Here is a 13,411-nt window from a genome sequence, read left to right as displayed (position 1 = left end):
AGTTTAAGAAGAAGGGGTAGGAATAGGGGAGGATACAAAAATGTCAGTGAATGAACAACTGATAATTGTAACTCTGAAAGTGAATGGGATGAACTCACTCATAAAACAGAAGCAAATAGCAGAGTGGATTAGAAACCAAAATCCTACCATATGTTGTCTACAAGAAACACATATGAGGCAGGTGGACATACACAAGTTTAAGGTTTTTATATTTCCTACAGTATGTGCCAGGTTTTTGTACCAACTATTCTCATGATCTTATTAAGTGCCTTAATAGATACAAACCCACATTAATGGTGGCTCATGAGCTACATACAGTGTTAGAAGTATACTCCTAGGGCATAGCTGAGTAGCTCAGTGGATTGAGAACAAAGTCTAAGGACAGGAGGTCCTGGGTTCAAATATGACCTCAGAAACTTCCTAGCTGTGTGACCCTGGGCAAGTCACTTAGCCCCCATTGCCTAGCCCTTACCACTCTTCTCCCATGAAACCAATTCACAGTATTAATTCTAAAACAGAAGGTAAGGATTTTAAAAAAAGTATACTCCTAGGATTCAATGTAGCAGTTGCCATCTAGGGACTTAATCATAAGTGCAAAAGTAGATTGAGGGAAGTAACTCTAGAAAATCAGAAATCCCAGAGGAGTTGCCACATTATAGAAACACATGCAGAATATATTTGGGATATTTTGGCATTTTCATGAACCGACTAAGGGATTCATTCCCCAGGTATCTTATTGTTGGATACCTTAGTTTGCAGTGATCTACCATTTCCCTCCTCTCTTTTAGACTATAATTTGACATTCTGCTTTCTTCAGAACTAACCCCAGTTTGAATTATGAGTTTAGAACAGAGAAACCACTTTGTAGGAGAGATGGCATAGTTTTGCTTCCACATTACACAACTATATTTAAATAATTCTCTAACATGAAGAACTATAAATAACAGAATAAGAATTACTAATATGGAATTGATAAATACGGGAATAGGAAGCATACACTTAGCTGCCTTCAATGAATTCAAAGCACTTGGCACAAATGAACTTTATCTTCTGGTATTAAAAGAACCTACTAATAAGATTGTTGAACCAGTGACAATAATATTTTGAATTTTTTATTACTTTTTTATTACATTTCTCTTTTCCAAATTACATGTAGAAACATTTTTAAATAATTGTTTTCTGACATTGTGCTCCATGTTCTCTCCCTTCTTTCCTGAGTAGACAGGTAATATGATAAAGGTTATTTCTGTGCTATCATTCAGTTCATATTTCCATGGTCATCATGTTGGGAAAGAAGACATATGCTGCTTATACCAGAAAAAAGCTAATGAAGGAAATAAAGTTTAAAATGGTATGCTTCAATCTACAATCAGATGCTTATCAGTTTCTTTTAGAGTGGTGTTTATCTTTTTTTCATTATGAGTATCTTCCAGTGTTTGGAAGTTTTTGATACAAGGTTGATCTTAGGTATTTAGAGCATGGAGGGACCTGAAGGATCACATAATCCAAACATTTCATATTACATGAGGAAACTGAGACCCAAAGAAGAGAAATGAATTAATAAAAGTCAAGAGAACACAAGTTTTCTGACACTAGTACAGAAAAAATTTTTGATTGTTTATTATTGTTGTTTACCATAAATCAAGATTATTTGCACTTCTTTTTAAAATGATTTTTGAAAGAAAATTTATATTCAACTCTCTTGTACAAAGAATGATCCAGGTTGAGAAGAGATGTCTTATGAAGGATGTCATCAGACTTGAAAAAATGCTGAGCTGGTCACATAGAAAGAACAAAGGACTTAATGGTGCTTCACATAATGTGAAGTCCCTCAGGGTGGTCAGTGTACAATTCTGAAGAAGTTATGGAAGAACAGCAATGACAGTCATGTGGACATATAATGATGTATTTATTTTCATACAGCATTTATTTAGTGCCACATGACAGGTGTGTGCTAGGTGCTAGAATTGCAATGATAAAAATGAAACAGTTCTGCTCAAAAACCATTACATTCGACAAAAGGTAAGTGATTTGATAATAGTCAGGACTGGAACCCATGTTTTCTGCTTCCTAGTATAGAAACAAATCTTAAGATTGTTTATTATTAGTAGCACTTACCATTAGGCAAGATTATTTGCATTTCATTTTTTATAAGTAAAACATATTATTTTATTATTTTTATAACACACAAATATAAATTGATATAGAGATGCAAAAAATTTAATACAAGATAATCTGAGGGAACTACTAACAATTTGGAGATATTTAGGAGAGGTCTCTTGTAGGAGATGACACTTGAGCTAAACTTGGAAGGGAACTTGTGTTGAAAGTGGCAGAGATAGAGAGGACAATGTAGACTGTTCGATATCAAGATGAGAGATAGAATTTACATGAAAGAAAGAGCAAGCAGCTATTTGACTAAATACTCTGATCGCCACTGTATAAAGGGACGGATAATATTGGAAATCAATGGAGAATGGAGTACCAGAGAATGTTATGTGGTGGTCAAGACCTGAATGAATATGAGATGTGAGTCATCTAATGTAACACTTGATTATTCTCATACTAGACTGACAAGGGCCTAGCTGACTCCTTTGGTAAGATAGTTATACCTGATAAATCTCAAAGTTTATGACTGGGACCCTTAGGCAGCATTTGCCAAGTTGAAATGCCCTAGGATTCACTGGAAAATGACCTCTCAAGAAGGCAACCTTTAAGGGAAATGAAAGTAGTTCTCAATCCCTCTACAGCATTTCAAAATGTTTCACATTTTGAAGGGTGACTAGAGCTAAAGTGGATAGGTGCCATAGCACCAAATAGTTTACACAACTGTATTCATATTAATTTTAAGTTTCAGTAAGAAGGGAACTATGGAAAGCAAAGTTGGACTTGTATGGAAGTTCTGGTGATATATCTGATGATGTTTTGAGGTCCCTTCTATCTCTTATTCTATTCTGAGATTTCATAGTCAAATGAGGAAGGCAATAGGGAGTTCACAAGTACCAGAAGCTCAAATGAGTGAATGGAAGAAGGAACAGAGAAAAAAATATTACTATTTGAGATATGTGCTTAAGATTTTTAGCCCCCTTTTTTATAAAAAGCAAATTCATAAAATTATTGTGCTCAAACTTTCCCCTCTTTCTCTCCTATGAAGAAAAAATCAGTTACCAGTGTTATCATTTTATGAGATTAACTCTTTGCTTCCTGAAAATCTGTAACTACCTGGACTGATTCCACAATCTCACCCCCTTTCTCTGAAATAATCTATAGAAAGTGGGAAACTCTGAATCATTAGTCGGGGACTTTTGGGTCTTGTCTCTCAGAACTGCTTATTCTTCTTAAGAGCTGTTTTCAGCTGAAGCTGTAAAATTATAAGATGGTTTCCTGGTTTAATAATTCTGAGCTAAAGAAATAGTCTGCCCTTTTCTCCCCTTCTCTGTATGGATAGGTAAGAGATGTTTTAAAGGTATATTCAGATGCTCAGCAGGAAGCAGCTACTAGAGTACAGCTCCAATAATTCTGCTGTCAGACAGTCTCACTGTGGCTGAATCCCCTAGAAAGAATAACAGTCAATTTTCAATTATGTTTTTTAAAAGGGGAATACTGATATGGATAATCCTGAACAGTGACTAGCCCTCAAATAATTTATATTTGGTTTTGGAATGTGCTACATTTCAAAATGGGCATGACAATAAAAGATGGCCAAAGTGATTAATTGCAATTACAAATCTTCATCTTAAAGAACAGATGATGAAATCCATTTCCTGCCTTCTGAGAGAGATCAAAACATACAGGTGGAAAATGTTGCAAACTGCCAGATGCAGCTGTCACTTTTTTAGTCAGTTTTGCTTGACTTTTTCTTTCTTTATTGATTGATTTTTTCAAATTATAAAGGTGGGTTCATGCAAAACAAATAAATGGATTACACTCTCTTTCTTTCTTTTCATTCTTTCAGCCTACTTCTTGACTTTGTCTTAAAGGGCTAGACCCTGTGCACTCTGGCAGGGGAGAGAGTTGGTAGTGGGTGTATAAGTTGAGCTTGGTATTCTTGGGTCCTTCTGCTGCATTTTTAGAGTCTTAAATATTGTTTTATTCTAGAAGCTCAGAAAAAGCTGAGACACAAAATGGTGTGATACAGGGCAAAGTGTATTCACTTACTTCCTAACCCAAGCTCTATAAGTTCCTGACCTGTGTTTTGGTCTGAGCAACACAACTGAAGGCTTATTCCTTTTTGGTTTTGAAGTTCCAGTAGAGTGCTATTGGCCACAGGCATTATTTCTAAAATTCTGCAGGTTAATAGTAAAAGAACTGCAGACAGATCTTTTATGTTTGAGATTCCCGCTACAGTTATTACATTACAGGCATTTGAATGTATAAGAGGTTAGAACTGAGTGACTACTCTGCTCCTGAGGTCAGAGAAACACACAGTTAGTTAAAGTTTGCTTTTGAACACTTTCTTACTTTTGTACATGGTCTAAGAACCAACGATACCTAGCCTCAGTTTATATTCATATATATACTATGGCTATATACCTAGCCTCCTGTCATATTCAGGATCCGTGACCTGGAACTGGGTAGTGCGCACTGGCACCTGTTCCCAAACCCTGCAAAAATTCTGACTTGATTACAATCTATCCTACTTTCCATTTATGTCTTCATCTGTGGGGGAGGGGATTAAGTGTTACGATTTCAAAAGTCTCTTCTTTTAGCTCCTTTTGGCATCCAGGTATAAGAAATTAAATTTAGGTTTTTAAGGTTAATATGAAAGTTCTAAAGTAATATTGCAGTTGCCAATTTAAAAATATTATAGCTTAAGTCAAATGACTTTTTGCAGCTTTATTTACAAAGAGGTGAAAAGAATGAAAGTGGAAAAATGTAGATAAAAAGATAGATTCTAATAAGCCTACAAGTCCTTCTCCTGAGAAGTCAGGCTCAGCCCCAGCAAGGCTTCCTAAAGACTCTGTCTCCACATAGATTTTCTGGATAATCCGCAACTAGAAGTCTCAGTGTTGTCTTCAGCCAGGGTACCACCAATGCAGCCTCCTCCAAAGTCAAAGCAGGAATCTCTGGAACCGATCTCTCCAAAAGCCAGGAAAAGAAGGCCAGCTACTCACCCAGCAAGGCGACACAGGATCCAGAGGAAAAGTCTCCTCCTCAACTCTAGCTCACCAATGCAGAGGGTGATAGAATCCTTGAGCTGGCCTTTTAAAGCAATTTTCTCGATATTATTTCCTGCTGCTCCTCCACTTTATAGGAACCAATCAAAGTCTTTCAATTGGCCTAGCACTGCTGGAAGTGGGGGGGGGGGAGGGACACGGTATGGCAGTGACCTTTGGAGGTGTGAGCTTATTCTAGTAAATGACTTTCAAACTCTCTTAGTGTCAAGTAGGAGTACTTTAAGCTTTTGAGTTGTTTATCTAAAAATATTAAATGGGAGAGTTAATACTGTCTTCACAATTTCCCCTGTGATTCTTTGGAAGACTAGTCTCCCCGATGAAGGACTTTTAACTTATATCTGTAAAGATCTTCTAGCTTTTAAAAGTGCATACACTATTGAACTTTCTAAAAGGAAACTTCAATAATTGGAAATGAGAGGAAAATATAAGAGAGAGAGCAAAACTAATGTTTGCTAAGTGTATTAACAAAAAGCCAATTGGGGGTACTCCACTTTGGCATAACAGTTTACTTCAGAATAAATGATATGTTCAACCCCCTTCAGCTCAATCCATTACATTCCAAAGTTCATTCTGGATCTTCTGATACAGTGTAGGTTTCTTTATGGCACTATCTTCAAACAGTTCACATTCTTTCTTTTTTTTTATTTTTTAGAAAAATTTTCCATGGTTACCTGATTCATGTTTTTACTTTCCCCTTCCCTGCCTCAAACCCACCTCCCCATAGATAACTCACATTTCCACTAGTTTTAACATGTGTCATCAATCAAGACTTATTTCTATATTACTGATAGTTGCATTGGTGTGGTCCTTTCGGAGCTACATCCCTAGTCATGTCCTCATCAACCCAAGTGTTCAAGCAGTTGTGTTTCTTCTGTGTTTCCCCTTCCTGTAGTTCTTCCTCTGAATGTGGGTAGCTTTCTTTTTAATAAATCCCTCAGAACTGTCCTGGGTCATTGTATTGCTGCTAGTACAGAAGTCCATTACATTTGATTTTACCACAGTGTATCAATTTCTGTGTACAACGTTCTTCTGGCTCTGCTCCTTCTGCTCTGCATCAATTCCTGGAGGTTTTCCAGTTCACATGGAATTCCTCCAGTTTATTATTCCTTTGAGCACAATAGTATTCTGCCAAAGACCAGGTAAAGTTTGCACAACCCGGCAAACAGGCCCCCCTGAAAGAGAATATTGTCAAAGACCTTCTGCAGTAAAAACCGTATCCGTGACAGTACCTGGACTCAGGCTTGGCAGGTCCAACAGCAGTAAAAACTCCCGCCAACTATAGCCGTCCCCCCTTTTTCTCTATATAAACCTTGCCTGCACAGTCAATAAACGGAACCTTGTTAACATCTGTACGACTCATGTCTCTTGCGTGTGAGGTTCCCCCTCCCTTCCCCTGTGGAGCCTTAGGTGGTCGCCCCTCGTGCACCTTAGTTGCGTCCGGCTGGACCCGGACAGGTGGCGCCCAACGTGGGGCATGAGCGGAGCGACTTACCGGACAACCGAGGAGCAGCTCTCGCGGCCGCGAAAACTTAACGGGTAGAAGCGGAGCAAGAGGCCTCGAGGTAGGGTAAGTTGTCCCATCTCCATAAGCAATCATCCAACGAGAGTGCCAGACCCAGGGAAAGCGTGTGTGAGCGTGTGTGCGTGAATGAGGAAAGAGATTCCGTGTGGGTCAGTCCACGATTCGCATACATCGCCATAGAGTGCCGGGCCAGAGGGGGGATTATACCGTCCACCTGTGCCCAAGCGACGTGGTCCACCCCGTTCTGGGGTGAGTGGATGGCTTCGGCCGGACCGACTTTGACTGACCCCTTGGCTCATGAGTGAGTGTTGACCCGTTATTATCCGGTTCCATACCCTCGCGAGAGGATTGGCGAGAACGTGGGGAAGCGAAAGTAAACAGCGTGAAAGATGGGGAAGGCACTCTCGAAAGAAGCACTATTTGTCAAGGAATTAAAAGATAATCTTAGGGAGAGAGGTATTAGAGTCAAAAGGAAGGATCTTCTTGGATTCTTCTCATTTATAGAGGAACACTGCCCTTGGCTCATCCTACATGGCCCGGGCATACATCCCCTCACATGGAATAAAGTAGGGCGAGATCTTAACGATCTCCTGAGATCTGGCCAAGAAATTCCTGATGATTATTTTTCCTTCTATGGCCTGATCCGTGACATCTTGAAAGAAGCAGATACTAGCAAACAAGTTTCACACCTCCTCAGCTTGGCTGAGGACGCCATCTCCGAAAATAAAAATAAACAGGGAAATTCAGATACGTTGAAAGAACAGGACCAACAAAGTAAGACGCAAAAAGAAAAGGGATGTAGTCTGTCTCTTTTAGACGAACCTGTTATAAACTCCTCCCTTGAGGAGCCCCTCACCCCACCCCCTCCAAGCCCAAATCAAAGCTGCGCCTTTACCCAGTCCTGTATAAAGATTCCCCCCAGGATAGCACGCTTAATCCAGCATATCAAACAGAACTAGAAGAGGAGGCAGCTCAATATCAAAATCAGGGTCCGCTAAGGAATACACCCCCCCTTACAAGTCCCCCCTCCCTAATCTGTCCTCATCTGCCAACCTCCAGTTACCTCCCCCAGTCCAACTTGCTCTTCCAGTTCTGCCAGGCTCAGACAATCTCAAAGAAGCTACGCGGCAGCTGAGCAAACAAGTTACAGATCTTAAACAATTTCTAGATTTACAAAGGGAAGTTTATACCCTGACCAGTCAATTACAAGAATTACAGACAAATATCTTTCGACCACCATATAGCAATAATAAGCCGAGTCAACAAAAAAATAAGCCAAAACCCACCCTCGCTTTCCCCGTAGTAACTAGGCAACAGCAGGCTGCAGAACCTACTCCTGAGGAACTCCCTCTTGTGACCCCCCTTCCCCATGGCTCATCCGAATCTGAGGGGGAGGAGGAGGAGGGGGAAACAGATGAAACGAGCCATAACGAGCATTCTAGGGTTGCCGATACTTCGGGCCCCCCTCATCCTCATAGACCCATCTATAAAAAGTTAAAGATCAAACACATCAAAGATCTACATTCTGCAGTAAAAAATTACTTCATTAACGCCCCCTTTACACTCTCTATTTTAGAAGGACTTGGCGGAGAAGGACATATGCTCCCTTCTGAGTGGTCTAAAGTTATTTAGTCCGTCCTCTCTAGAGGACAATTTTTAATATGGAAGGCGGAGTTCCTTGAACAGGCAGAAAACCAGGCTAAGCTCAACGCTAAAAATGCACAAACAGCCACTTGGACGACTGACAAGATTGTCGGTCGTGATCACTTTGCATTAGAAAACCAACAAATGAAATTACCTCCTGGCTTGCTCATGCAAACGGCACATGCCGCCATGGCTGCATGGCGGGCAGTCCCTGCCACGGGCTCCATTACAGCCCCTCTCTCGAAAATTCTTCAGGGACCTAATGAGCCCTACGCGCAGTTTGTTGCAAAGCTCCTTGAAACTGCTGAAAGAGTCTTAGGTCAGGACGGATCAGATAACCCAGTAGTAAGGCATCTAGCGATTGAAAATGCTAACTCCGCCTGCAAAACAGCCTTAAGGGGAAAGGCTAGAGATTTGGATCTAAATGGGATGATCCGCTTGTGCAGTGATATTGACGCTTATGAACATAAGCTGAACAAGTCCATTTCCTTAGCTATAGGGGCAGCCATTTAGGCCTCTCATCCCAAGACCCCCAGAAACTGTTTTAGATGTGGGCAACCTGGCCATTTCGCCCGCGAGTGTTTAGCAAACCAAAACCCCAGACAACTCCCCACACCCCAGTCAAAGCCACCAAGCATCTGTCCTAAGTGTCGGAAGGGGCTACACTGGGCCCGCGACTGCCGATCTAAGCCTATCCTCATCCTGGCACAGGGAAACGGGGTGAGGGGCTCCTACGGGAGCCCCTGCCCAGTTCCTTTACTCGAGCCACAGCCGGCAGCGCAGGCCTGGACCTCTGTACCACCTCCACCCGAATACTGACCCCAGAAGAAGGCCCGGTAGTCCTCCCTACTGGTAAATTCGGACCGCCACCCCCCGGTATGTTTTTTCTGGTCATTGGCAGAGCACTCACTACCTTGCAAGGCATAGTGGTGTACCCCACCCTTGTTGACAACGACTACACGGGAGAAATTAAGCTCATAATTGAATCTCCACATGGCCCTATTACCATCCCTGCAGGCCAACGTTTAGCCCAAGCCCTTCCCCTCCCTCTGATTGGTAACTTTCCAGCTGCCACCCAGAAACGGGGCCCTTCCTCACCCGACTCCTCCAACATTTACTGGGTTCAGCAACTCACGGAGTCTCGACCCACATTACAATTAAAAATTGAGGGCAAAACTTTTCTTGGGCTGTTAGACACAGGGGCAGACTCTACTGTTATCCCACAAGCCCATTGGCCCCATACCTGGCCCCTTCAACCCTCCAATACCCACTTATCGGGCATAGGACAGGTCCAAGACACCCTTCAAAGTTCTAAACTCCTCAACTGGCAAGATACTGAGGGCAATAGTGGCACTACCCGCCCCTATGTAGTCGCGGGACTCCCCGTTAATCTTTGGGGCAGAGATATTCTAGCTCAGATGAGGCTCCTCATGGTGAGCCCCAGTGATGCTGTCACTACCACGATGCTGAAATCTGGGTACCTCCCAGGCAAAGGCCTTGGTAAGAACGAACAAGGCAGCTTACACCCAATATTCCCCCCGGCCCAAACCGACAAAAAAGGATTCGGGTCAAAAAATTTTTCCTAAAGGTCACTGACCCTCCTGCAATCCAGGCCGATAAAATCACCTGGAAATCCGACTCCCCTGTCTGGATTGATCAGTGGCCTTTAACATCTGAGAAGGTTCAAGCTGCCCTCACGCTAGTGCAGGAGCAACTTTCCCTCGGACACCTTGAACCTTCCACTTCCCCATGGAATACACCTATTTTTGTTATTAAAAAGAAATCGGGGAAATGGAGACTTCTACAGGACCTACGTGAGGTCAATAAGACCATGATGCCCATAGGGGCTTTATAGCCAGGCCTTCCATCCCCGACTGCTATCCCAAAAGGATTCAGCAAAATCGTCATCGATATTAAGGATTGCTTCTTTTCAATCCCTCTTGACCCATCCGATAGTCCTCGCTTTGCATTTTCTATTCCTATAGTTAATCACATAGGGCCTAACCCTCGCTTCCAGTGGGGCGAGTACTTCCGCAGGGAATGGCTAACTCTCCTACCCTATGTCAAAAATTTGTTGCTCAATCTATTGACCCCATCAGGACTCAATATCCCTCAGCCTATCTTATCCATTACATGGATGATCTTCTCATAGCCGCTTCTTCCCCCTCATTGACGCAGACTATAGCTCAGGCTATCGTCAGCGCACTCCAAGCCCGCGGCTTTAGCATTGCCCCAGACAAAATTCAAACTCAATACCCCTTCACCTTTCTAGGATTTCGACTTGAACCCGACTGGCTGTTCTCTAACAAAGTTGAACTTAAACGCTCTTCTCTTAAGACTCTTAATGACTTTCAGAAGCTTTTAGGGGACATTAATTGGCTACGCCCCTACCTGCAACTTTCCAAAGCAGACCTCCGTCCTCTGGAGGACATTCTTAGAGGGGATGCTGACCCTTCCTCCCCTCATTCTTTGACCCCGGCAGGTGAGATTTCCCTCAAAAAGGTAGAACAAGCCATAGCCATGCAGAATATTGGATACTTCTCCCCCAAATTGTCCCTATATCTTCTCATCTTCCCTACTGAATTCTCTCCCACCGGACTCCTATGGCAAGATCCATCCCCCCTTATCTGGATACATCTCCCTATGTGTAATCGAAAGATTCTTGCCTCTTATCCTGAGTTAATTGCCCGTATAGCTATGATAGGCATTCGGCTCTCAACACGCCATTTCGGCCGTCCCCCTGACCACGTGGTAACCCCTTACAGTAGGGAGCAGCTTGACTGGCTCAGGTCACAAGATGACAATTGGGCTATACTCACTTCTACGTTTCAGGGCACTTTAGATAATCATATGCCTAGTAATAAATTGCTACAGTTTCTCAATCTTACCCCCTTCATACTCACACGCCAAACCCGATCATCCCCCATCCCAGGGGCACCCACAATCTTTGTAGACGGTTCCAAGACTGGCCTTGCTGCCATAGTCATGAATAACTGCCCCCGCTCAATCAAAACTCCTTATGAGTCCGCGCAGCTGGTGGAACTTTATGCTGCTCTGACAGTTTTTCATTCTCTGCCTGATACTCCATTCAATCTCTACTCAGATAGCAGATATGTTGTTCAATCCCTGCTCCGACTCGAAATTGTTCCTGCAGTTCAGCCGACAACCACTACCTTTTCTCTTTTTTCCCAACTCCAGCAGGCCATTCGATCACGGTCCTGCCCCTTTTTCGTGGGCCACATACGTGCCCACTCCGGCCTTCTGGGCCCCTTATCCTTTGGGAACGACCTTGCGGACCAGCACACTCGCTTAACTGCCTTAGCAACCACATCCACCCCCTCTACCGCCCTCTCGTCCGACCCTGTCTCCCTTGCTACCGAGGCACACAGACTTCACCACCTCAATTCTCAATCCCTTCGCCTGGCCTACAAAATTTCTAGAGAACAAGCCAGGTCCATTGTGAAAAATTGCAAGAATTGTGTCACTCTCTTGCCTGAACCCCATCTGGGGATTAACCCCCGTGGCCTTCTCCCTGGCCATTTATGGCAGATGGACGTCACTCACGTCCCCTCTTTTGCTAAACTCAAATATGTCCATGTCTCTATTGACACGTTTAGCAGCTTTCTTTTTGCATCTGCACAATCCAGGGAAGCCACTAAACATGTCATCAAACACATGTTCCTTGCTATGTCTATGATGGGGAAGCCTCTTTCCATTAAAACCGACAACGGCCCTGGCTACACCAGCCAATCTTTTAAGCAATTTTGTTCCCAACTAGGCATAAAACATGTCACAGGCATACCCTACAACCCACAGGGCCAAGGCATCGTAGAGCGAGCAAATCAAACCCTTAAGAATACGCTTTTCAAGCTCAAGGCTCAGGAGACCCTCTATCCATTGCATGGTAACCATACCTTACTCCTTGCCCATGCACTCTTCGTCCTTAACTTCCTCATGCTTGATGCAGAAGGCCGCTCTGCAGCTGACCGCCACTGGCACCCAAGCACCTCCTCGAATTTGGCTACGGACCTGTGGCAAGACCCCCTCACTGGCCTTTGGCACGGCCCCGACCCAGTCATTACCTGGGCAAAAGGCTCTGCCTGTGTCTTTGATCAAACTGCGAGTAACGCTAGATGGATCCCATCCCGCTTGCTAAAGCCTTTTACCTCGCACACTAACCCTCTCGAACCAGGGCCCTGTCCCTGAGGACTCTCTCTTGTTCTCTTCCAGGCCTTATGGCGATGCGGCCCACGATGCTCCTCATGATCCTCCTTCCCGTCTACTACCCGGCCCCGATCATGGCCCCTTATAGTCCCCATCACCCCGTCAAGTTGACCTGGATCGTCTATAACCCCAACACCGGAGAAACCGTCAACTCCACTTCTTCCAACAATTGGCCGGTTGGAACTTGGTTTCCGGATCTCTTCTTTGATCTCTGTGACATCGTGGATAAGAATTGGGACCCTTCTCCTCACGAACCCTTCCCCGGTTATGGTTGCGCGTCCCCAGGACAAAGAGCAGACACCCTGCAGCTACCCTTTTATGTTTGCCCCGGCTTTGACACAATCTAATACTGTGGGGGCCCTGCCGACGTTTACTGCGCCCATTGGGGCTGTGAAACCACTGGCTCGGCATATTGGCTCCCACAGCCTCATTTGCAGACAGACCTTATAACTGTCCTACCCTACGACCGCACCATGCTTGGGGCTGGGGTCTGCAAAATCAACGGCAACCTGAACGGAGAATGTGGCCCCTGTTATGACAAAAACACCCACACTTATATCCCCTTGGCTCGCCCCAAAGGCCGTTGCAATACCATACGCATCAGTTTCACTGACAAAGGCAAGACTGCCCCCAATTGGGACAAGGGCCGGACATGGGGTTTGAGACTTTACAGACATAGCTTCGATCCCGTTGCCCTCTTCGCCATACGGCTAAAAATTGAACGTCTTCCCCCTGTACCCATTGGTCCTAACCCCGCCCTCTACCCCCCTAGGCCTAAGCCCCGACCCCTGCCTTCTCCTCGACCACCGGAGACCCATTCCCCCGCGTCCCCTTCACCCCCCCC

The 13,411-nt window shown here is 44.0% G+C and overlaps 1 protein-coding gene across 1 annotated transcript; it reads left to right on the top strand.

Annotated features, from left to right (window-relative positions):
* Positions 1–9,107: 9,107 nt before the first annotated feature.
* LOC123246247 (endogenous retrovirus group K member 6 Pro protein-like) lies at positions 9,108–9,929 on the top strand (the record flags this gene model as incomplete). The annotated part of the gene is made up of 1 exon (XM_044675171.1): positions 9,108–9,929. A coding segment is annotated over one exon (822 nt), but the record flags the coding sequence as incomplete, so codon positions are not given.
* Between the last annotated feature and the right edge of the window lie 3,482 nt (positions 9,930–13,411).

The sequence above is a fragment of the Gracilinanus agilis genome, chromosome 4 (genome assembly GCF_016433145.1).
Source record: "Gracilinanus agilis isolate LMUSP501 chromosome 4, AgileGrace, whole genome shotgun sequence".
Classification (NCBI taxonomy): domain Eukaryota; kingdom Metazoa; phylum Chordata; class Mammalia; order Didelphimorphia; family Didelphidae; genus Gracilinanus; species Gracilinanus agilis.
The sequence above is the reverse complement of the archived record's forward strand: the minus strand, read 5'-3'. Positions and strand labels throughout refer to the sequence as shown.